We start from the raw sequence: 25,811 nt of genomic DNA, 5'->3' as shown, positions 1-25,811 counted from the left end.
CCATTCATCCCGACAAGGTGGTTTTACGAACTAGACCTTCTTTCCTGCCCAAAGTAGTCTCTGCTTTCCACATCGGGCAGTCCATCACCTTACCCTCCTTCTTCCCGCCTCCGCATCCTTCAAAGGATGAAGAGCGGCTCCATCGTCAGGACCCAAAACGTGCGCTTTCATTTTATATGGATCGCACACGCCAGTTCCGGGTGGATGACCAACTGTTTGTTGGCTACGTGGGTGCGAAGAAAGGACGGGCGGTACATAAACGGACCATCTCTCGGTGGGTCGTTCTGTGCATCAAAGCGTGCTACTCTTTGGCTCGGAAGGAGCCTCCTGTTGGGCTGAGGGCCCATTCCACTCGGGCCACGGCGGCTACTACTGCCCTGGGCCGGGGAGTCGCCTTGCAGGACATTTGCCAGGCGGCTACGTGGGCCTCGCTGCACACTTTTGCGAGGCACTACTGCCTGGACAGTCAAGTCCGGAGGGATGGCTTCTTTGGCCGTTCTGTCCTCCAGGACTTTCTGGTGTAAGATGGTATTGGTTCGCAGACCCACCACCGGGGTTGGTATTGCTGGGGTATCTATTCTAAGGTAAGGAATCTAATACTAACCTGTTTCTTTCAGATGAACAAGTTACTTACCTTCGGTAACGATATATCTGTAAGAAACAGTAGTTAGTATTAGATTCCTTACCGCCCCGCCCATCCTCCCCGTTCTGCGAACTGATACCTAGGGTTAGGGACATCCCTTTCAGGGACCTAGTTTCAAAAAATGGCACCAGTGTTGGTTCTCACATGGCTCTGCGTGTTCTGGCGCGGAAAAGCTGTGTGCAAAGAACTGACGTCAGCGCGCGGAGGCGGCGTCTATATACTCCAGCGACGTCATCACGGCGCACGACGCCAACGACGGACGCGGAGCCGCCGGGACGCCTGCAGACGACGCCTACCGACGCACAGGGGTACTGCTACGCAAAAGTTTCCGGATCCAGACTGACGCCTGGGGATATTCTAAGGTAAGGAATCTAATACTAACTACTGTTTCTTACAGATATATCTTTACCGAAGGTAAGTAACTTGTTCCATAAGGATTTTGTGGCTTTGGGCCTCCCGACTAAGTATCTGGTCACACTCAGCCAATTAAGACTTGTCATAATAGTTTAAGACTGGACTTAGAGTGTCTGCTGCTAATTGTTATACATTTTTGCCTTTTACAGACACTTGGTTGATGATATGTTAAGTGCTGATGATGTTAGTTGCAGTAGTTCCCAGGTCAGTGCAAAATCTGAGAAGAACATGGCTGATTTTGATGGGGAAGAATCTGGCTGTGAAGAGGAGCTTCTACAGATCAATTCTCATGCTGAACTGACATCTCATCTCCAACAACATCTTCCAAATCTTGCCTCAATCTACCATGAACACCTCAGTCAAGGTACTGTAATAGCTATTTCTTTGTGAACAGTATTTTGCATCTGCTTTAACATTGAAATCAAAATGAGTTGTTCCAATGTCATCTGGTAATTTAAGGTTCTCTAAACTACATTTGATTGACAGCTACACTATTCTTTTTTAAGAACAAACGTTATTGCCATTTTTCTTGCCCACAATCCCATAATATGTCCAAAAGCATGATGTATGTGTATATAGTGGAAAATAGTATTGACATTCATGAGCAATGTTATGCATTTTATGTGAAAAAAAAGGACAAAAAGGAGCAAGAAACAAAAGCAAGGTATAACGAAAAAAAACGGCTGCGTTACAGAAGGTAGGAATATTGTCCTTATGAAATGTCCAGGTCTCCATACGCTATTTGAATGATACAATCTTATCAGCTATTTGGTAGCAGTGTGTATACGCCTGTTTTCACTGTGGGACAGAACGTCCAAACCTAATGGTGTGGGCTGTGATGACGGTGTGAGAATAATTCCTCTGAAATCTGCCCAGCACTGCAATATGCATGTGTGTTTGTGGGGGCAGCCACGAGCTTTGAAACCCGTTTACTCCAACCCCATGCAGAAGTCTAATCCTTGCTTCCATACGCCCAATGGGGGTGGGGATGGTGCCTTCCATAATCGGGCTATGTCGCGCTTAGCTAGAGTCAAACCTAGGTACAATAAATTACGTTTATATCTGTTTCCCTTAATGTCTTCTACAATGTGCAGTAACGCTAACCATGGAGTACTTGGTATACCCCAACCCAGCACCTCATCTAGACATCTTTTCACACCCCTCCAAAACCTGTCAAGGACTAGGCATGTCCACACTGTATGAATAAAGGTGGCCTCTTCCACTCCGCAACGGAGACAATCTGAGGAGGCAACAAGACCTGCCTTGTGAAGTCTCGATCGAGTAAGATATATTCTGTGTAAGTATTTCAACTGCATTAGTCGTAATTGCATGGTGACTGCAGCCTTTCGGGGGTCTGTAACGCCTTCATCCAATCATCGCTGTTAATAGGACCTAGATCAGTTTGCCAGGCTTCCCTGAGGGAGTCCTGTGTTGATGCACTATAGGTGACTAGTGTTTGATAGATTTTAGGTATTTTGTGGTCAACCAAGTCACCCATAAGGAGCTTCCCTGCTAGTGGGCTAAATTTGGGGAGGGCATTTAGATCTCTGAGGTAAGAAGTAATAGCATTTCGGAATTTAAGGTATTTGTAAAACTGGGTACATGGGATGGAGTATTTTTTTTGAAGGTCTGAGAAGGATTTAAGGGGGAAAAACCCTGGAGAACGTCTAATAGTGTAGAGCTACCAATTCAGTCCCAGCCCTGAAACCCTTGTAATTGTTGCAGCTGAGGAATAAGACTTTTGCAAGTACCATCATCATCAAATAGCTTTATTTGACAAATTAAGTCATAAAAGCATTTAACAAAAATAGATAAAGGAGTTGATAACAACAATTACCACAATATAATACATAACCTAGTTAAAACCGCGTGACAATGAAAATTGACCGTTAAAAAGAGAAGTAAAACATGTACAATTTACTTCAAAATCAGTATATTAAAACCAATTATTGGGCACAATAAGTTTTACAATTTTCAAGGTGAAGAACAGGCTTCTCACCAAGTTCGCCAAAACGATCAAATCAAGAAACCCTGCCTTTAGGGTTTAGGAAAGGTCTCACAAAGGGATCCTAAAAAATCAATGGAGCCACACCTACCAATCAGAGCCAAGTATCAGAACAGTCCATTATAAAAAAAAATGTATAGAAGTTTATTATTCATTTTTATGATTTCAAAGTTTCATGTACTGATATTACAAAAATATAAATAAATATGAGTTCATCATTCAAAATTCAGTAAAAGCACACATAATTCAATACCTCATATACAGTCCCACACAATCCAAAATGACTCTCATACTCACACTTCCACATACTCTATAAACAATCATACAACCATTCTTTCAAATATCAAACAGGCACACTACCACTAATACAAGGTCGCCATCACATGAATTGATAAAGGTGTAATACAATTCATTAAACACAGAGGTGCTGGGCAATACACAGCAATAGGGATTGATGATGGATTAAACAATCCTGTTGCCCACAGGAACCACGCCGACACACGTTTCGGTGTACAGACCCGTCCGGGCCACACCTTCGTCAGGGCGACTATGAACAACGGGGAGGGGGACTGAATATCTAAAAATACAAAATATACATATATTCATACATCAACATTCACTTTGTTAACAAACATTGATTCTGTTTTATTACATAGTGTATTTTTATTCTAGTTCCCATACGTCTCTTAGTAGGACAGTGGCTCCACGAAATAGAGTAAAATAAAACACTTTATATTAGGGAGAGAAGCTCCTCATAGGTCTGGAAAAACAGTTCTTCAAGCAAAGAATAAACCATTCTTACATCCACATTCTTCTTGTCATTCCTATTTAGTCATACATATTCAGTACACTCAATTATCGACGTCTATGTGGGCTGCTTATATATACAATTGTAATAGGAAGGGAATGCCTTCAGCCTCCTTTAGGGAGGGGGAAATTAAGTGGAGGGGCCGGTGTGTGACATTGAAGAGGGTACTCCAAGTATCCCCCATCTTTCAACCTATATGCATGGATGTCAACAGGCTGATAGGTAAAATTACAGGTTCAACATGGCTCAGAATAGGATCCACAAAGTAGTCCCAGTTCCTGATCAGATCCCAGGCATCGCACTTTGATCAAATAGATCTAGGGATTCTATCTATACTAAGTACAGTTCCTAGTATCCAGAGTGGAGCTCAGCGCATACCAGTTTAATCTAGTGGACCAGTGTCCCATGAGGTTTTCGCACTTACATTTATGGAGTAATGAAAGGTTCAATTGATAACAAGAATGTCCTTTCTACGCTTGGATTTGGAAGACTCGCTCTAACGGGCGTCTTCTGCGTGGGGAGTACGAAGACGATGTCCTTGGTTAGGAGTGTTCTCCCGGTCTTTTCGATAGTTGCCTTCAATTCTACGAAGGAAGGAAGAGGGGAACCATGCATAAAACTTAAATGACTCATCTCCACCGATGTTGGTCCCGTGTAATAAAATCAGGGGAATCATCCATAGGGGATAAGCTTGAGAACACGAAATAGCATGTTCATAAAGACATGACGTTGGCAATTATAGGAAAAGTTTAGTTAGAGGGTCCCTTTAATAACCTCTTGTAAGCCCACCCCATCAGTGCTCCCAGTTCTCAGATAATGATTCCCACCTACCTATATTTTCCTTTGTCGGGAGTTTCAAGGTGGTTTCTCAGGTGGAGCACCAAGTTCGATCACGCATCTACCAGAAAGTATCCATTTGAAAATGTAATTAACTAATTCACTTTTCTTAGGTTGCAAGTACAGCTACACTATTCTTAATTACTTTTTTTAAAATTATTTATTTTATTAATTTTCATCGAACAAACAACTTTGAGACTCAGCTGATGCAATCAGCTATATCACAGTGCAGACACACGGTTCCGGATCCAGGTCGTCGCCGGTCGACCTTACGACCTCGCCGGCCCCTGCCCCCAGGGTGTCGCCCCCGGCGCCGTCCCAGAACGACGTCGTCCCCGGTCCTCCCCTCGATCTGGGTGCGGCGCCGGAGCAGCACCGCTCGACGCCGCTCTCAACGCCAATGGGAGACTTCTACTTCTATGACCCGGCCCCATCGTTTGACCCTGAGTATCAGGAGATGGGTGGCGAGGCGGATTGGGAGGGGTCTGAGGACCCTCTGGCACATGAGTGCCAGCCTTATCAGGACTGGGCAGGTGAGCTAGGGGATACCAGTGGTCTGGACACTTCGCCAGACACCTGGCTTTTTCTCCCCTCCTGCCGTGGCTTCGGAGGAGGGGGCTACCTATAGTGTGGTGTTGACGCGGGCGGCCAAGGCCTTGTCCCTTGAACTCCCCATCACGGCCGTGAGGACTAACCTCCTCACTGAGGTCCTTAAACCACAAGCAAGCTTTTCGGAGCCTCTGTTGCAGTTTAATGAGGCCTTGTCTGACGTTCTTTTGGGCACCTGGTCCAGGCTCGCTACAGGTCCCTCTGTAGATAGGAACGTGGCCACACGCCACCGCCCGGCTCCGGGCGACCCTTGCTTCCTGCCCACCCACCCCACCCCGAGAGCCTGGTCATACAGGCCTCTAACTCCTAGACCGCATTCCCGACTGCTCCCCCCGATCGGGAGTCCAAGAGGTACGAACAGTATGGAAAGAAGATGTTCTCCTCACTGAGTTTGGGGTTGCGGTCAGTTAACACTGCGTGCTTCTTGGGCCGTTATACCCACACAAGGGGGGCCGTCAAGCGCGTTCCGGGGCCAGAAGTAGGGTGTGGTTGTTATTCCCACTACTTTCTGGTTCCCAAGAAGGGCAAAGGGGCCCTACGCCCTATCTTGGACCTGCGGAACGTCGACGGCTTCCCCCGAAAGGAGAAATTCAAGATGCTGACTTTGGCTCAGGTCTTAGCTGCCCTAGACCCGGGAGACTGGATGGTAGCGTTGGACTTGCAGGACGCCTATTTCCACATTCCCGTCCTGCCGGCCCACCGGCGCTGCCTGCGGTTCACGGTAGGCCACGAGCACTTTCAGTTTACCGTGCTCCCCTTCAGCCTTACCAGCGCCCCACGGGTGTTCACGAAAGTGATGGCGGTGGTCGCAGCTCATTTGCGCAGGTTGGGGGTTTCAGTCTTCCCCCTACCTTGACGACTGGTTGTTGAAGGCGGGCTCGCCCCAGACAGTCATCAGCCACCTCCAGACTACTGCCGACCTCCTGCACCTGCTGGGGTTCTCCATTGATGTGCCGAAGTCACACCTGTGTCCCTCTCAGAAGCTCCTCTTCATCGGAGCTGTTCTAAACTCTGCGCAGTTTCGGGTTTATCCTCCTGAACAGCAGGTTTGGGATATTCAGGCTCCGATTCCGATCTTTCAGCCGTTATCCCGAGTCTCGGTCAGGTTGACGCTGCGGCTTCTGGGGCTGATGGCCTCCTGCATCCTTCTGGTGCATCACGCTAGGTGGCGGATGCGGGCTCTGCAGTGGGACCTGAAGTTTCAGTGGGCCCAGCATCAGGGCAACTTGTCCGACCATGTCTTGATCTTGGAGGGCACTGCAAGACAGTTGTAGTGGTGGCTCACGGACTGCGATTGGGTCAGCAGCAGATCCCTCTCCCTTCCCCAACCGGAGCACGTAGTTGTGACGGACGCGTCCCTCCAGGGCTGGGGGGGCCACATGGGAGAGGCGGAGATCAGAGGCCTCTGGTCTCCGGCGGAGTCCCGGCTCCACATCAACCTTCTGGAGCTGAGGGCGATCCGGCTTGCACTGAAGGCATTCCTCCCCTCTGTCCGGGGGAGTGTAGTGCAGGTGTTCACGGACAACACCACCGCCATGTGGTACTGCAACAAACCGGGCGGGTGGGGTCGTGGACCCTATGCCAGGAGGCTCTGCGCCTCTGGCAGTGGCTGGAACATCAGGGCATGACCCTGGTGGTTCTACACCTGGCAGGTTCCCTGAACACCAGGGCGGACGAACTCAGCCGTCTGTGCATGATGGATCACGAATGGCGTCTGAACTCGGACGTGGCGCAAGGCCTCTTTCAGCAGTGGGGAGAGCCTTGGTTAGATCTATTCGCCACAGAAGAGAATGCGCAATGTCATCAGTTCTGCGCGTTGGAATTTCCAAGGCGGCGCTCGCTCAGAGGCGCTTTTCGTCGAGAGTGGAGTTGCGGTCTGTTGTACGCCTTTCCGCCTATACCACTTCTGCCCTGAGTGCTGAAGAAGATGAGGCGCGACCGGGCCCAAGTCATCTTTGTGGCTCCGGACTGGGCACGAAGATACTGGTATCCCGAGCTGCTCAGCATGTCAGTCGATCCCCCGATTCGTCTGCCTCTTCAGGAGGACCTTCTGTCGCAGCAGCAGGGGACGGTCCTCCACCCGAACCTGTCCAGTCTCCACTTACATGCGTGGAGATTGAGCGGCGGCAGTTGAGGCCATTTAACTTGCCTCCTGAAGTCTGTAATGTGATTCTGGCAGCCATATGTCCCTCCACAAAATCGGTATACGCCTGCAGGTGGAACAAACTTGTGGCATGGTGCACAGCAAAGGCTGTGGATCCCCTTTCTGCCCCTCTTTCAGAGGTTCTCCTCTTTCTTCTTTCTCTTGCCCAGCAGGGCTCTGCTCTGGGCACTCTACCTCTCTGCCATTTCCGCTTTCTTAAGGCTGCCTGATCAGCCCTCTTTGTTCAAGTCTCCAGTTGTGAATAGGTTTTTGAAGGGCATCACTCATGTTTCCTCCTGTTCCTTTCGTGATGCCTCAGTGGGACTTGAACCTTGTTCTGACTTATCTGATGTGCGCTCCCTTCGAGCCACTTCATAACTATCCTCTTTTTCTCCTTACTCTTAAGACTGCATTCCTGGTTGCCATCACCTCTGCCAGGAGAGTGAGTGAGCTCCAGGCTCTTTCTTCTCAACCTCCTTTCCTTTCTGTCCATCCGGACAAAGTTCTGTTGCAGACGCGACCCTCTTTCCTGCCCAAGGTAGTCACGGCCTTCCACATCGGGCAGTCCATCACCTTGCCCACCTTCTTTACACCTCCGCATCCCTCGAAAGAGGAAGAGATGCTCCACCGTCTGGACCCAAAACGTGCGCTCACATATTATCTGGATTGCACACGCCAGTTCTGGGTGGATGATCAACTCTTTGTTGGTTACGTGGGAGCTAAGAAGGGACGGGCGGTGCACAAACGGACCATTTCCTCGATGGGTCGTCTTGTGCATCAAGGGTTGTTACTCTCTGGCTAAAAAGGAGCCTCCTGTGGGGCTACGTGCCCATTCCACTCGGGCCACGGCGGCTACTACTGCCCTGGGTCGGGGACTCCCCTTGCAGGACATCTGTCAGGCAGCTACATGGGCCTTGTTGCACACGTTCGCAAGACACTACTACCTGCACAGCCAAGTCCGGATAGATGGCTTTTTCGGCCGTTCCGTTCTCCAGGACTTTCTGGTGTGATCATTGGTTCGCAGACCCACCACCGGGGTTGGTATTGCTGGGGTATCTATTCTAAGGTAAGGAATCTACTACTAACCTGTTTCTTTCAGATGCACAAGTTACTTACCTTCGGTAACGATATATCTGTAAGAAACAGTAGTTAGATTCCTTACCGCCCCACCCATCCTCCCCGTTCTGTGAACCGATATCTAGGGTTAAGGTCATCCCCTTTCAGGGCCCTGGTTTTCATGGCACCAGTGTTGGGTTTTATCATGGCTCTGCGTTTCTGGCGCAGAAAAGCTGTGTATAAGAACTGACGTCAGCGCGCGAGGGCGGCGTCTAAGTACTTCGACGACGGACGCGGAGGCGCAGACGACGCCTACCGACGCGCAGGTGTACTGCTACGCAAACATTTTCCGGATCTAATACTAACTACTGTTTCTTACAGTTATATCGTTACCGAAGGTAAGTAACTTGTGCGTCAGTTCACTTCATGGCTCTACGCTTTTGGTGTGGAAAGTTGTGAAAAGTAATTGACATCAACACACCGAGGTGGCAACTATGCAGGTGATGCGAACGTCACTGCAGATAACGGCAAGTCGACCGACGCCACCTACTGCCGCGCTGGGGTACTACTCACAAAATATCTTCTGGATACAGTTGGACGCCTGGGGAAATTGAAAGGTAAGGGATCTGTGGCTAGAAATTGTCTAAATCACAACAAGGAAGTGGGGACCAGGAGCACATTGCGGTTCCAGCATACATGCTCTAAAGAAAACTATACCAATTACTGGTGTGCAGTTCCTAAAACTTCATACCAGAAATTGTTCTAGAAATTGTCTCTACCAGATAAGGCATTACTGAAGTTAAGTAACTTGTTCTTCTCACCTGTGTGCTTTTCTCCATCCGCTCCACGTTGCTCTCTCGCCCATTGCTTTTCCTCCCCATTCCTGCCCTCTTTGTTGTCTTCCTATCCGGCCCTTCTTCCTATGTTGCCTGTTGCATCTGTTCCCCACTGTAGGAAAGTACCGCTTTTTGTATTTGTACCCCCCACTTTTTACCTGACACTTGATGCACTTTGACTTGATGTGCCCTGGGTCCCTGCCAATCGAGTTCCCAGGGCCTGTATTTTTTCACAAAAATGGTACAGTTGTATCCACAAATGGCACATCTCTGTCCCCCAGGTAAATCCCTTGTAAAAGGATCCGTAGGTAACACAGGGCACTGTGACCAGGGAAGGCCTCTAAGGGCTGCAGCACCTATTGTGCCACCCTTAGCGGCCCTGTTCCTTAACACCCACACATTGCCAACGCAGGCTGCATGTTTTGGTGCAGAGAAAAGTGAAGAGTCGACTTGGCACACATCCTTGGGTAACATACCTGCCATCCATTGCCTGAGTTCCAGGTAAGTCACCCCTCTAGCAGGGGGCACTAGACCACAGGTGAGGGTACAGTTGCATGACGGCGGTACCCCTGCAATGTCTGAGTCCATTCTTAGACATTGTAAGTGCAGTAAATCCATGAAGAATATTGTCTGCCAGTTGCTCATTATGAACTCCAAAGCTCTACAATGGCTTTACTGAAACTGGGAAGTTTGGTAGCAAACTTCTTAGCACATTAAACCAACACTAATGCCAGTGTGGGTTTTAATGTAAAATGCACTCAGAGGACATCTTACTTGATCTGCACTTTGTTTAAACTGCTTCACAGCTGTCCCTTACAGTTCTTTAATATTTATACTGCGAGCTTCAGGCTCTGTGTCTCAATCCTTCATTCACTACCTTCTACCCAGAACAACTGTTTCTACAGACGCAAGCATTATTTCTAACAACATTTATTTCGGCGGTCAAACTATCAGCCCAGTTGGCGTTTTATGTTCCAACTCACTCCTCTAAGGAGGAGGAAAGGCTCCATCACTTAGAGCCCAAAAGAGAGCACAACTGTTACATTGATCGGACCAAGGAACACCAGGTCGATGATCAGCTGTTTGTCGGGTTCTCTGGAGTGATCGAAGGCAAGGCAAAGCAGAGCAGAAGAGAACCATCTCCCACTGGATCGTGCTCTCTATTAGGATCTGCTAAGTATTGGTCAAAAAGCGCCTTCTGGAAGGACCTCTTGCTCAGTCTACCAGGGCCAAACCGGTTACCACTGGATTAGCAATGTAGTTTCCCTGTCCTAGACATATGACAGGCAGCTATGAGAGTGTCTCCTCCATACAGTCACAAAGCACTATTGTCTGGTGAGATTCTCTGTGAAGGGAATTTTCCCTATCTGGTCTGCAAAACTTTCTGGTTTGAGTCCATTCACAGACCTGCCTCAAAATAGATACTGCTTGAATATCTATTGAAAGGTGAGAAATTTACGGTTATGTCTCTATCAGAAGATCAATTTACTTACCTTAGGTAGCACTCTTTCTGTCCCCAACCTTCCCATCCTCCCTCTTCTGCGACTGAACTCTATCTATAAATAAGGTCCCGACTCTAGGACTCTGCACACTGGTCACAACCAATTTGCTCTTAGGGTTCAGCATCAGGCGGTGTGGTATCCTTGAAGGCAACAGACCCAGCCTTGTAAGGAGGGCGCCTATTTAGACTCCGCAAGTCAATTTCTGAGCGTAAATGTGTCAGTGCAGAGCCAGACTATGCCACCTGATAGCACTCTGGGGTACTGCTGAAATGGCCAGTCTAGTGCCTGGGGAATATTCAAGAGGGGAGGAATATGGAGCTAGATAATTCCTACTAGAAAGAGTGTTAAGTTAACTTGTTCATCATCCTCAGTATTAAGACCTGCAATGCAGTTGCCAGAAAAGAACTTCCAGGAGGGAACATGGTCAATTTCTTCGAGGCCAAAGCTACCACTCCTGCAAGAGAAGTGCCAATTGCAGATACATACAAGGCAGCTCCGTGGGCATCTCTGCACAAGTTTGCCAAGGATTACTGTCTGGATTCTGAGGTGCGTAGAAATGGTCACTTTGCCAGATCTGTCTTGAAGTATTACCTAGTGTAACCATCAATCAACCCTCTTCCTAGATTGGGTATTGTTCTGGAATCTACTCTACAGGTGAGGAATCTGCAGATAGGAGTATCCATCAGAAGAAACAATTAGTTATCTGTGGTGATTATCTTTCTGGTGGATACTCTTAACTACCTGGAAATTCCTCACTGACCCGCCCACCTCCCTGTTTGATGGATTGTTTTAGGGAAAGTTAATAAGATCCCAAAATATATTTTGGCACTGCACTATCGATGTCAGTTCGTCCGAATGCCTCAAAGACTTGGGGGAAAGAAATGGCCATCTCATGATGCCACTTTGGCAGCAATACGAAGCCAACGCCCCCTACTGACGACGTGAGCTTTATAATTTACTTATCTAGTCTAACACCTGGGATTATGCTACAGGTGAGGGATCTGCAGGTCAATAAACTATCCACCAAAAGACAATTACTGCAGGAAAGTACCTTTTTCTTCTAGTCATCTGGGCCATTTTGCAGGTCATGTAGTGTATCAGTTCATCCATCTCGAAGAGTGTAGTCCAGATTGTTTGTACGCAGGTAAGTCATCAATCTCTCCTCCGCTCACAACAGTAATGCAACTATAAAGGCTTTACCTGAGTCATACGCAGTCTGAAGGGAGACTTGCATTTCAGCAGAAGGTCTGTTCCTTGGTCCTTTGTTTTCTCTCCTACACTGACATACCAGTTTCCTCTGTGCTGGAGATGAATCAAGTTCTCAGTGGTTTTAATATCCAGCACCTGTACCTTTGGTAGTCTGAGAGGAATGTCCAAGCCTGCCAGAGGTTTTGCAACACTCAGAACTTTGTGTTCTCCTCCATTTCTAAATCTACATCATGTTGGTGCCCAGATTCTGCAGGTGTCTGACACTAGTGTCCACAGACAGAACAGTTCCAGCAGTTAAGGTATTATTTGTTTTGGCAAACATCTGACTACGCACAACATCAGTCATGGTGATGGCATTCGTCCCCAGTTATGGGGCCTCAACAGACTTTACCTGTGAAGAATTAGTCAGTAATCTCACCATAGCCATAGCCGGGTAAAAGGTCATGTCGTATACTTGGAGCACACGTGCACAGGATCAGTCATCTTACATCCTTGGTTAAAATACTGGTAGTAGACTGAGGGGAGCTTTTTTAAAGTGTGATTGATAGCACAGCTTTGATAATGTTGAAAACCATATAAGTCATTCCAAATCTCTAGTGGGCTTGTCTAACTGTTAAATGTTCTGAGGGAAATGCACAGGTCTCTTCAAAGAATGTACAAGGGCAGAACATCCGACATTTTAAAAGCCATGCTAATTTGTAAGGGTGGGTTGCGCCCTTCTGAAATCACATAGATGTTCATTACAGACAAACCCCTCATTTCCTCCCTCTGAATAACAGGAATATGGGCAGCATATAAACCTGCGTCAGTCAGAAAACTGTTGTTAAATGTAAGTAATTAGTTTGATTATGGTGGCCTCAGTTTAGGCCCAGGCAAGGGTTGCATACAGCCTTTCCTAAGGTGTCAGTAGGCCCTTAAATCCAGTTCACGTTGTATATGATAACCAGCCTCTTGAATGTAATAGAGGCTTCTTTGTTCCAAATTGAAATTTCTTGATTAAAGGCCCCTAATAAATCCACTGCGGATATCTAGGCCATCGGTGTTGCTTGTAGAGGTGTAAGGCACCTGGAAGGCCTTTCACTGCCTACTTTGCTTTGTAATGGAAATATTCTTGTGTGCAAGGTTCCTCAGGAGCATGTTTCACCATGTCTTTTGCAGTACAGTTGTGATGAAGCTGGTACCCCCTTTTGCTTACCCATTTCCCCTCCTATTCCTTAGGTCTTTTTAATCCCTTTTGTTCTGGAAGTATGGAAACAGATGGTGTATGTGGTTAGGCGCAGCTGCTCAATCCATACCATTGGTACAGCATCAAAATATTTGTGATCCCAACCTGAAACTGGCTATTTCAGAAATGTACAGTCTGCAGAGAAAACAGTTAACAATCAGAATCAAAATTTACTGGAGGTACATAACTTTTACAAATCTCTGGTAGCCATTTACATACCTCGTGGCTATGCCGACTATCTGGTATGAATCCACCTCTCATGAATACGCTGAGGTGAAGCATTTTCCAGCAGCTGTTAGGGATGATCGGAAAGTAGTTCTTTTACAGGTGTTGTTATAAATGTGCCTAGTATTCAAGATTTGCTTGTGTCCTCTTGTGACGTAATTGTTGAGGTCACCAAATACATTTGGTTTCTGCATCATTTTTAATACTTGTTTATAGTGCCAACTGTTGAAGTCTAGATTGGATTGCAGACAAGATAAAAAATCATGAGATGAGACAATGCTAGGCTATGTTGTGATGAAAATGTCTAGAACTTTCTGTAGTATGGCTCTAGAAATTGGTCCTGAGGATGTGTTCGCAATAATTTTGAGTGTTGAAAACAAAGGAATCATGCACCGAAGCATTAGTGTTTTATGTGGGAGAATGCCCACATAAAACCTTCTATAGGGTAGGCAGTAGAAGCGGTCATATTAACTGGTAAGGATGGGCACAGGTTGAGAGATAAGCTCAACTGACCCATATTGTGTACACATTGTAATTATTTGTCTAATCGTTGTCCTATGTATGTCTCATTCCCTGACTCTTGCACCAGAGATGATGGCTCAACCAAAAGCCTGCACCCAGAACTAGAACACCACCACTAAGTTCATGCTCAGTCAGTCAGGACCAAGCACAACACCCTCAGCCTCGAAACGACACCAGGCATGGTGCCGAGTATCTTCCCTCCAAAGTAGCATTGGCTCTGTGGCTATGAATTGCCTTGAGAGCACCATGCTGATGACGCAAGACCAGACGATTGGGAGTGGCCACATTGGTCAAAACTGTTTGGTGTCTAAAAGGGCTCTCAACACCTGAGTAGTCTCAACATCGAGACGGTGAACCTCCAGTCCGAGAGGGCCTCAATAAAATCTTTGTGCCAAAATCAGCACTGAAACAAACTTCAACTCCTGGCACCAAAGAGAGCGAGCAATGTGATATAAAAGATTCTTATATATTGATCTGCAGCGGAGCTTATAGTAGCACAACCATCTTCTCCAACTAAGCCTACTTAATAAAAAGGTGATCAACATTTGAAGTGGCAGTATCTGAAGATATTAGTGCAAGCTTCTTTGTAAAAAGAAGAGTATATTCAGCACCACACAAGCCACAAATAGTTAAGGAAACCAAACCCATACCACCTCTGCAAATGTTGTCAAACACTCCATTCACTCTGAGGAGAACATGTTGACTGAGGCCCTGCCAATTTATGAAGATACAGACATGAACAAACAGTGGCAGAGTGATACATCTGCATATCACACAGTTGTAGTGACGGCTGTACAAAACTCACAATGAGACAATACATGTGGATGAAGATGATCTCCTCATTGACACAGTCAGACACAGAGTGCACCACTCAATGTTTTCCTATGGGAAAGACTGTTTTAAAGTGTTCAACTGAGAACTTTAAGGACCCAGTGAAATCAAGGTTAGTAGCATCCAAAATTAAAAAGAAAGAAAGTATCGCCTATGCCAAAGGATGAAATATTTGAGGGCATATTCCACCCGACTCACTCGTAGTTCGCACTGCACAGAAGGGGTGCTCATGCATGGTATTGGAACTTGCTGACCCTCTATAAAGAAATTAAATGCATAGACACCACAGGAAAGGGCTTAGTACTAGGAGCAGCAACACATTGCATGCACAGTGGCTCTCTTGTCAGGATATGACAGATTATTGAGAGGAGATGGAAACACTATAGCAACGTCGCCCTGATACCCACAGGAAAAGTGGTAAAGACTACCATGCAGGAGGGATAAATCACATCTGATGCTATTACAAGCTGCACTCCAGATGCAGCAGATGTATAATCAAGGCAAGTCAATAAGTGCATGCATGGCTTAGAGGTTTGGAATTTCCACTAGAAGTGCAGCAGCATCTCCGTTATTACATAGAATTTTACCCCTACCCAGCGTACCATCCTGTCTGCACTGCATCATCGAGGACCACCGCAAACTCTTTTTTTTTTTTTTTAGACCTTTATTGACTAGATGCATAGTTGACACAGCAGGGTGCATACATCCCACCGGGCCGGCACTGCGTCTCAATCAAGTTCACGACACAGAGGGCAGGGGGAGAAGCACAGCAAGCCGCCTACAACCCATTGGGCCGGCCGCGTGAGGAGATCATGCATGTTATTCAGTCATCCACAAAGTTCTCTGCCAAACATGAAGGTCCCAACAACAAAAGAAAATAACAAAAGCAACTCCAAATGTCTTGCCATCCACTTTCATCCGAGTTAACTTCCCCTACCTCAATCCCCTGTCCTGTATCTACAACCTGCAGCATCTCTGCTCGGCCAGCTGTGTAGTGTGCTGCGGTAAACATAACGATTCCCCCAGCAAGTCATGATACTACCTCTCCTAAATGTCCTGCAGCATCCATTCCATCCTCCTCCCCTGGGACCCGGCCAGGGATGCGTCATCAGTGTCTGCATGCATCAGGAGGTAGGTTTGCAAAGGGCACCAAATGTCCCTTGGGCGTGAGGTAGGTGGCATGAGTTCTGCGTAAGCAGGTAGCTGATCCTGAAAGTGTATGAGATCGTTCAACCACTCCTTAAATTTAGGAGCCCTTCCTCTACCTCAACGGCAAGCAATCCTTCTTTTTGCCAACAAAATGGCCTGCGATGCGTATTTACGAATTTTAACAGGCAGTTGTTCCGTGTAACCTAAGAGCACCACAAGGGGGGTATCAGGCACGTGTGTCCCAGTCATCTCATCCAATGCACTAAGGACCTCCCTCCAAAATGTCCCTGTTAGTGGGCATTCCCAGGCCAGGTGTCCAAATCCCGCTCCCTCCGCCCCACATCGATCACACCGGTCATTATCTCGTAATTGAAGCCAGTGCATTCGGACCGGCGTATAATAAAGTTGGTGCAAGTATTTAAAATCTGCTATTCGCCGAGATGTCCCCGGTCTGTCGACAACATAATGACAATTGTTTGTCTGTGAGGGTGTGTCCCATGTCCCCCCACCCATCGGACCCGGGGCGGGGTTCCTCTCCCATTCCCTCAGTATGTTGGAGTATAGCCGTGAAACTACATGTTCTGGGGTTTCCTGCTGTAACAGCACATGCAGGGGGGCCATGATAGGCGGTTCGAGTGGGAAGTCAGGCATAAGGACCCGAACGTCTTGCTGAAGTCTCACATAGTAAAAGCGTTCCAGCGGGGTGGGGGAGACTTCGCCAAAGAATTCATCACTGGTGAAAAAAGTCCCACGTGTATACAATTGACCCCAAGTGAGTCGAGAAAGCTTCCGCAGCATTCTGCAGCACCCTCCCTCTTGTGTAGCAGGGATATCGAGTCGTCCCCGTGAAGGCACCAAAGGTGAGTATATTAGAGGGCACTGAAGCCGCTGCATCATGTCCTACCAAGTGCGGACCGTCGATTGAACTGCAGTAGAGCTTCCAAGTGTCAAGGCACCGCAGGAGCGCTCAAATACGCCTAATAAGGAGTGGGTGTCATGTGCCCATCCTCCACAGCCAGATGGGGCATGTACGGGAGGGATGTATCCAGTAGGCCGTGAAGTGAGCCTGGGCGCAGTTAAAATATAGTTCGAAGTCTGGGACTTCCAGACCCCCAGCGTCAAAGGTCCGCGTGAGAATCTCCCAAGCTAGTCTGGGTTGTTTCCCCCCCATGTCAGTCTGATCAACTGTGACTTGATCCTGTTGAAAAAATGGCAGGTCGGTGCGTAAGGAATGTTCGTGAATAGATAAAGAAGCTTAGGTAAGATCACCATTTTAATCAATGATACTCTGGTGGCCATGGATAGGGGCATCGCAATCCATCTGGTTATTTTATCCGTCAATTGATCCAGTACCCAGCCATAGTTGTCTCATCAATTCCTCTCGGCATCAGGAGACACGGATACCTAAGTTTGTAACTGAATCTGCGCACCAAGTCAGTCTGCATTCGGTCTCGAATCGCGGAGAGGATTCCGTTAGGGGGAATATCTGGGACTTCCCCCAGTTCACCTTTATTCCCGACAGCCTACCTACCGAACAATATTATTACCCAAAGGATTTGGTTATGGCTTATATGTGGGTCTCTCAAATATAATGTTAGGTGGTCCGCATATAGTGATATCAGTATTTGCCTCTCCGGATAGACCAGGGCGTGCTCTTGATGGTGTTGTCTGATTTTGGCCGTGAACGGTTCAATGGCAATAGCAAATAGCAGGGGTGACAAAGGGCAACCTTGTCCAGTGCCTCAGGTGATCGTGAAAGGAGCCGACTGTACCCCGTTAATGAGGACCCATGCCTGCAGTCCCGAGTCCAATAGATGAATCCAGGCCAGAAAGGGGGGGGGGCCCCATGCACTGTAACACGTAGGCCAGATAATCCCATTCCAGGGAATCAAACGCCTTTGTGGCGTCCAGGAAAATTGCTGCAGCATTTTGTCTCCAGGTCTACATCCTGCAAAAGCGCAAATAATGTGCGCAAGTTGTGGAATGTGCCTCTGGTGGGTACAAATCATGATTGGTCCGGAAGGACCAAGACGGTCATCAGAGGGCTTATACGATTAGCGACTAATTTAGCTAGGATCTTCGCATCCACGTTTATTAGGGAGAGGGGCCTATACGAATCACAATATTTGGCGTCCTTGCCTGGTTTGGGTATGGAGATAATGTGCGCTTCCCGCATGGAGGGGGGGAAGGATTCCAGATGATGAAAGGTTTTATAAAATTCCGCCGGGAGGCCGTCCGGTCCCGGCGCCTTTCCAGATGCAAACTGCATAATAGCAGTAACGATTTCGTCATCCTCATGATGCCGTAAAAGAAAGTTCCTTTGGCCCTCTGCCAGCCATGCTATCGCTGTGGTCTCAAAAAAGGCGTCAAACTCAGCAGAGTGATCTCTTTGAGTCTTGTATAAGCGTTTATAAAAGCTACGAAAGGCTGTCACTATATCCACCGTGTCCTTATGGGTACGGCCATCCTCCTCTTCCACCTCTGAGACCGTATTCGAGAACCGTTCAGGTCGGATTAAGGATGCCAACGCTCTTCCCCGTCTATCTCCTTCCCCATATTGTCTCGCCCGAAAGTATTCACCCCAGAACTTGCACTCGCTCTCAGCAGTTTCCTGATACTCATTCAGTATATCCCTAAATTGCGCCTGCAGATCTAGCGTTAGGGCCGCCTGTAAACGTGTTTCTATACGTTTGAGGTCACCTTCCAGTCTATTCAGTCTGGCTCTGATATCTCTTAGGATCCCTCCGCTCTTGGCAATGCATACGCCACGGATGGTGACTTTAAATGCCTCCCTTATCGTAGCGTAGTGCACCACTGAGTTTTCATTCCGTGGGAAGAAGTCTGTAATATCCTGTTCAAGCTCTTGTTTAAATACTGGATCGAGCAGAGATAGTGGATTAAGCCGCCAGGACAAGTATAGAGAATTTTCGTGCAGAGGGGTGAGAGCAATAAGCAACGGGGAGTGGTCAGAGTAAGTTCGTGGGAGGTGAAGGGCGCACAACAGCCACGGTATAAGTCCTTTAGTGATCAACCACATGTCTATTCTCGACCAGGAGGCCCGAGCCGTGGTGAAGCAGGTTCCCTCCCTCTTCAGCAAGTGTTTGTCGCCATGCTTCAATAATCCCATGGTCTTCTATAATCTCTTTTAATGTGGATCGGGATGTGGACCAGTGGCGTGGTTGCGGGTGTGAGCAGTCGAGAGAAGGCTCAATGGTGACATTTAGGTCCCCTCCCCATAGTAGATGTGTGGAGTCTATTTCCAGAATTTTTCCCCAGAGTACTCTATAAAAAATTATGGGTCATCGGAGTTGGGTCCATAGCAGGATACAAGTGTAAAGGTCTGTGTAGCCAATCTGCTCCATGTAATAGAATATCGACCCTGTTTGTCAGCTAAAGACCCCATGGGGGTACATGGGAGATTTTTCCTAACAAGAATACACGACCCTCGGGCATAAGACGAGTAGGAAGAGAAGCAGGTATATCCGGCCCACCGAGATGCAAATGTGGGGGTGACAGTGGAACTAAAGTGTGTTTCCTGAAGCATTGTACAATGTATATTGTGGTGGTCCAGATATGCTAGAATGTGTTGGCGTTTCCGCGGGTCACCCAACCCCCGTACATTTAATGTGAGGAATCGGTAAGTTGGATGAGTCGGGGGATCAATCCCAACGGCAGGCATTGTATTCCGTAAATTTCCACAGGTTCGGTGGGGTGAAAGTCGCAGTGTGGTGGCCCAGCCAGGAGCCACTGACCATTGTCGCATGGCAAGACAATAAAATAAAGAATTTCATAATATCCATGAACTTCCCCTTTCCCCCTCCCACATCAGCAGCCCAATCCTGCCGTGGTGCCCGTCCCTCCCACCTCCCGGTCTCCTCCCGTCTCGAAAGCCATTATAACTTCTTTTCAAATGACGCAATTGAGAGAAAACATCAAACGTACCCAACTTGTCTTCCCAAAGTAACATTTCCCAACAACTGTGAGGGTTCTCCCTATTGGGTGGGCTCTAGAGGGCATCCAATACCACCTTGCAGTAGTGAGGGCGTTCGGGCATCAGAGTGGTGTCATCTCACGCCAATTCACTTCATAACACTATAGCTTATTGGGTGACCATTACAGTGATATAACAAAAAGGAAGGTACCGGGTCAAGTCGTTACCGGCTTGCAGGTCACAATATGAATTCTGAGGACTTACCGGCTCCACCCCCTCCAGGGTATTATGTCCATCGGCGCCGCCGATCGAGGGGGAAGTCGATCAGCAGGAGTCCATACATACCACACGATCTGCGGCTGTGTCGTAGTGCTTCCCCTCGGCGCCGCTCGAGTAGCATGCTGCTGACATATCCCCCCCCAAAAAAGGAAAAAGGGGGGTTGGGGGAAGGGTGGAGCAGCAAGGCCCCATCTAACTTCTAGTGAGCAGCGCAGGGCCAGTCCAGCATGTCTTTACTCTACATCTGAAGCGCTGCCCCCGTCCTCCTGGGGGTTGGGATGAGAGGTCCGGGCCCCCGACTGTGTCGACAAGAGAAATTCCTGCGCCTGCTGTGAGGTATTGAAAAACTTGTTTCTCCAAGTATGTAATTTTGAGTCGGGCTGGGCAAAGCATGGCGTAAGGAAATTTGAGTTCCTGCAATTTCTTTTTGACTGGGATACATTTCCTCCTCTGCTCCTGCACCGCCATAGTAAAATCGGGGTAGAGGGAGATCTCCATACCTTCAAAGCAGAGTCGCCTCTGCTCCCTGGATAGGCGGAGGGCAGCATCTCGGGCTCGGTAATTTAGGATCCTTGCTATTATCGGGCGAGGGGTGGCCCCCGGGACCGGCCGTGCCGAGAGGGAACGATGCGCACGCTCCACCACCTGGACAGGCGAGAAAGCCTCCCTACCAAACAGCGATATCAGGAGTCGTTCAACAAAGTCCTCCATTTGTCCAGTAGTGGTCGACTCAGATACGCCGAGGATGCGGAGGTTGTTGTGCCGAGAACGGGATTCCAAGTCCTCATTCTTGGTTGCTATTACTTTGAGGAGCTTCTCCATCTCAGATGTCCGAGACGTGGCAGCAGTGGTAGTGTCTTCGAGGTCCGAAATGCGACGGTCCGCTTCTGCCAGCCGGTCTTCATGTATGTCTACTCGATGTGTAATCCGTCCAATCTTGCATTCATGGAATCCATCTTAGATTCAATTGAGGTTAGGCTGGACTGCATGACAAGCAGAAGTTCTTTCAAGTCCACCGTGGAGGGAGGTTGGGAGTCAGCACGGTCCTCTTCTTGGTCAGTCTGAGACCGGGCGGACTTCCGCACCTCGAAAGTCAGCTTCGGCTGGCGTCCGTCCTGTTTCCCCATTTCCAAAGGTTAGGGTCTCGGATAGGAGGATGTAAAGAGAGGGAGGGGAGATCCGTCCACCAATGACAGTCCACTGACCCACGTCTTGTGTCAGAGCCAATGCAAGTAATGAATCCGAAAGCAGGTCCCGGTTCCGGTCTCCAAGATGTCACGGGTTCCGTGAAGGCAGGAAGGTACCGCGTCTCCGCAGCGCCCCGTCTGGTTGACTCTCCACCCCAGTGAAGCCTGTGTCTAGATGGTTTAAGCAGACGCTTGTCTTTGACAACACTAGCGGTCAGTGCAGAGCGTAGGACACAGCATGTAGGAACCGCCTCACGTACCTCCTCTCAGCCAGCCACGTATCTATCCAGGGCCAAAAGTGTCAGGCCGTCTCCCCAGCCGCAGGTAGCCGCAGGTAAGTCTCTCCGGTGTTCCCCCAATGACACAAGGCGCCTCTTATGGCTGCAAGGTAGCAGGAGATACTCCAGGCCTGGTTTTCCTTTTTGGCGTGATATACAGTCTTGTTGCATATGTGTCCTAAGGGCAGCCTATTTCATAGTATGTTGGAGGCTTCTCCATCTAAGCCTATTCAAATCCGGCGTTTCTTCTCAAGAAGGGGGCCTGCAGCAAGGAGAGATTATGACAGGTCTGGCCGCAGCGCTCCCGGGTCCCAAGGCCTCTCATCTGTGGGCTCGAGATCAGCCGCAAACAGTCCCCAGATCTGCAGGATGGGCAGGGGAGGGGAAATGCCTTCAATCGGCTCCCGCCGGCAGCCGCAGCAGTCGTCCAGCCCGCACGCCGTCTGGGAGGCAGGTCCTCAGGCCACTCGGATCGGCCCGCTCACGGCGCCACCAAGGAGGCCCCTTTCAACGTAGCAGGTCGGCCTGGAGGCCGAAACTGTCGGATGCTCTGCCCTCCAGCAGCGCACAGGCTCTCCACCTTCGGAGCTCCGTGCCGCACGGGCCGCACTCCCTCCCAGGCAAGCCGGCAGCGCGATGAGTGGTCGGCTGGGCTCCAAGTTCGCGGGGGATTAAAGCGCCGCAGCTCACCTCCACTACTTCCTACCAGGTGCCGGGCGTCTCTCAGGGTGCCCTCCGAAACAGCTTCCGAGTTCAGCCTCAGCTTTCCTCACCATGGGATCCTCCGGCCAGCGCAGCAGTCGGCCAGCATCAGCATGGCACCGGAATTTCCCCTGCCCTCCACGTGGAGACTGTGTCCGCCGCCGCGCTCCAATCTCCTCAGCGCCGTCCAGTAGCTGCTCCCCTTGATGAACGGCCTAAGCCGCCACCATTTTTAAGCCCGCAGGCACGGGATCCGATGGTGGATTCACAGGTATCCGCAGCGTTTTCAGCCTCCGCGATGGTAGTCTCCCTGCGCCGCGCTGTTTTGCAGGTCACATCACGGATTTCGTGTTGGGCATAGCATGGAGACTGCTCTCCTGGCTATGACGGAGCACCTTCGGGCCTCCCTGGACCAGGGTCAAACAGCGGCACTGATCCTATTAGACCTCAGTGCCGTTTGACACTGTTTGCCACCAGACCCTGCTTCGCCGCCTGGAAGAGGCAGGCATCACCGATATGGCTCTTGCCTGGTTTAGGTCATTCTTGACCAACAGGCCATTTCGTGTCTCCACTCCTCCCTTCCTCTCCAAGGCGTACGCTATTGGACAGGGGGTTCCTCAGGGCTCGGCTCTGAGCCCCACCACGTTCAATTTGTACGTGCAGCCTCTGGCTGCTGTCGCCAAAGCGTGGGACCTTAACGCTGACGACACGCAGCTAGTGGTCGCTCTATCAGAAGAAAAGGACATGGACCATCTCAAATTCAACTCAGGCCTGGCTGCTGTAGCAGAGTGGCTAACAGCCAACTGTCTGCAACTTAATACCGCCAAGACGGAGGTGTTATTGGTGGGCAAAAACCCAGAACTTTTGGGAGATCACTGGTGGCCTTCTAACCTGGGAAAAGCTCCTACACCTAAGCCAGAAGTAAAAAACCTGGGAATCTGGTTAGATTCTGCTCTAAGCTTCAACACCCAAACTAAAAAGGTTGCCGCTACATGCTTCGGCATTTTACGTAGCTTAAAAGCAATTCTGAAATTTTTCGACCCAGATACCAGACAGGTGATTGTCCAATATACTGTGTTATCCAGATTGGATTATGCGTCTTCTCTGCTTCTTGGGACCAACAAAACAGAAACTGCCCACTTGCTACGCGTTCAGAATGCGGCTGCAAGAGCTCTAATTGGCCTGCCCCGTTTCAGCCCTACTTCAAAAAACTATTCGCAAACTTCACTGGCTTCCAGTAGTCCAGCGAATACAGTTTAAAGTTTTATGTATTTCTTTTAAAATTTTAAAACAATCTAACCCTAAAATGCTAAAGCCTCTGCTGAAGATGTATGTACCCACGTGAGCCCTTCGCTCGGCTGGTCAGAATTTGGTTGAAGTCCCCCGGTTCAAGCGCAGTAGAGCCGGCGGACGTTCCTTTCGGTTCCTAGCGGCAAAGCTATGGAACACTTTACCAGGCCACATTTGAGAAATAAATGACCTGTACCAATTTAAGAAAGCTATCAAAACTCATTTATTCTCTTAATTTCCGGGTGACTCTCTGTTGTGTTTTGTTCAGGATCAGTGCCGGGACGCCCCTTTGCTGGGGCAGCTGCGCGCTTTACAAATTCCCATAACATAACATAACATAACATAGTCGGTATCTTTTTGGGGCATGAGATGGCAGTGATTTTAAACGGATATTGGACCGAACAGCAGGCTTCACACGAATGCGGCCATCTTGCTTGGCGCCCTCTAGCGCCCCCTTGACCACCGCAAACTCTTACTGCAAGAGGTATTAACAGGAACAGTCTTAATATTTCAACAAATTCAAACGAGGCAAGGGATAAGTTCCTAATACCCATGCAAGACAAAGTATTGTGGCAATACTAGCCCTTCAAGTGCTCAACTTATACATTATATTACCTCACTTTAAAATGACCACTGTACAGGCTATCAGTACACTGCTGCAATTAGGGGGTCTACATGGCAGCCGTCAACCTCTGGGACACCTACTTCAATATATAATATTTCACTCTGCTCACTGCCAAGTACTTCAGGTTTGGGGTTCGTTATTAATTAAAAGTGTTACAGTTTCGAGTTACAGCAGCCCCAGAAGTATTCATTAAATGTGTTTCCGTAATGCTAGCTCTTTTACAGGGCAGTCAGATTACACACACACACACACACATATATATATATATATATATATATATATATACACACACACACAGCCTAAATATCAAATTAGGCTTAAGTATGCCAATATTGCATTGTATTTTTCTATCTAAATTAAACCTATATAACCACATTCTCATGACACAGAGAAATGCACTCCTAACTTGTTTGAACATAGCCTTTATTTTCAAGGAAAAAGGCAAGGTGATAGCAGGCAGATTAGCCCAGAAGGATGCATATAGAACACTCACCAAAAAACTGTCACCATGCATTTAAGACCTCCAGGCTCTCATCATGCCCCACAGGTGATAGTTAGGTTAGGTCTTTTTAACGGTGTATTACAGTGAATAGTGATATGAGGAAATAGTGTTGCTACAATCATGGTATTCGTCCTGGGAGGAGGGAGGGTTGCTTATGACTTTGATGAGTATACCACTGGAAGAGATCTAGGATTTCAGGTAAGTAACTTATCCTCATCTTCCAGGGGATACTCCTCAATAGTCATAAGCACTGAGTATAGTAGCAAGCCCATACCCATAATCCTGCGAATGAACACCAGTATAGCAGAAATTTTCTGAACAACATTTTAACCAAATAAATTCTAAAAGGAAGCTTTCCCAAACTGGGCTTCCGCTTTGGGTATCAGAATCTAGGCAGTAATGGTGAGCAAAGGTGTGAACTGAGCGCCATGTGGCTGCTTTACCTATCTCTTGAATAGTACATTCCTGAGAAAGGGCCGTAGTGGCGGCTTTACCTCTTGTAGAATGAGCCTTCTGCCTGCCAGAGAGCTGTTTGTTAGCTAACAGATAAGATAATGTGATACAAGATACCATCCATCTAGCGATGGACAGTTTAGAAGAAGGGAAACCAGTGTTCATTGAACCAAAGTTCACAAAAAGACAGTCCAACTTCTTATTTCCTTCGTTCTATCAAGGTAACATTTCAGGACCCTTTTTAGATCAAGTGAATGTAAGGCCCTCTCAGGGGAAGTGCTAGGAGTTGGAAAGAATGTGGGTAGGTGGGTAGAGTTATTGACTGGTTGAAATGAAAGTCCGAGCTCACCTTAGGAAAGTCGGGTGTGTTCTCATAACCATTCTGTTACCATGGAAAAAGAGATAAGGCTCCATGGAACAAATGGCCTAAATCTCGCTCAACCTGCGAGCAAAAGTAATTTCCATCATAAAAGCGGCCTTCCAAGGTAGGTGCTGCATAGAAGCTTTGTGAATGGGTTCAAAAGGGGACCCATTAATTTAGAGACGACTA

General features: G+C 48.2%; 1 protein-coding gene across 2 annotated transcripts in view; it reads left to right on the top strand.

Annotated features, from left to right (window-relative positions):
• The window catches only part of USP34 (ubiquitin specific peptidase 34), a 2,709,276-nt gene that overhangs the window by 358,744 nt on the left and 2,324,721 nt on the right, over positions 1–25,811 (top strand). For both annotated transcript variants that reach the window (XM_086927486.1, XM_086927485.1), the window contains exon 15: positions 1,207–1,421. In XM_086927486.1, the coding sequence (XP_086783612.1) occupies positions 1,207–1,421 (215 nt within the window). The remainder of the gene's footprint in view (positions 1–1,206; positions 1,422–25,811) is intronic.

Source organism: Lissotriton vulgaris, chromosome 6, assembly GCF_964263255.1.
Source record: "Lissotriton vulgaris chromosome 6, aLisVul1.2, whole genome shotgun sequence".
In the NCBI taxonomy this organism is placed as follows: domain Eukaryota; kingdom Metazoa; phylum Chordata; class Amphibia; order Caudata; family Salamandridae; genus Lissotriton; species Lissotriton vulgaris.
This window is presented reverse-complemented; position numbering and strand designations above follow the sequence as displayed.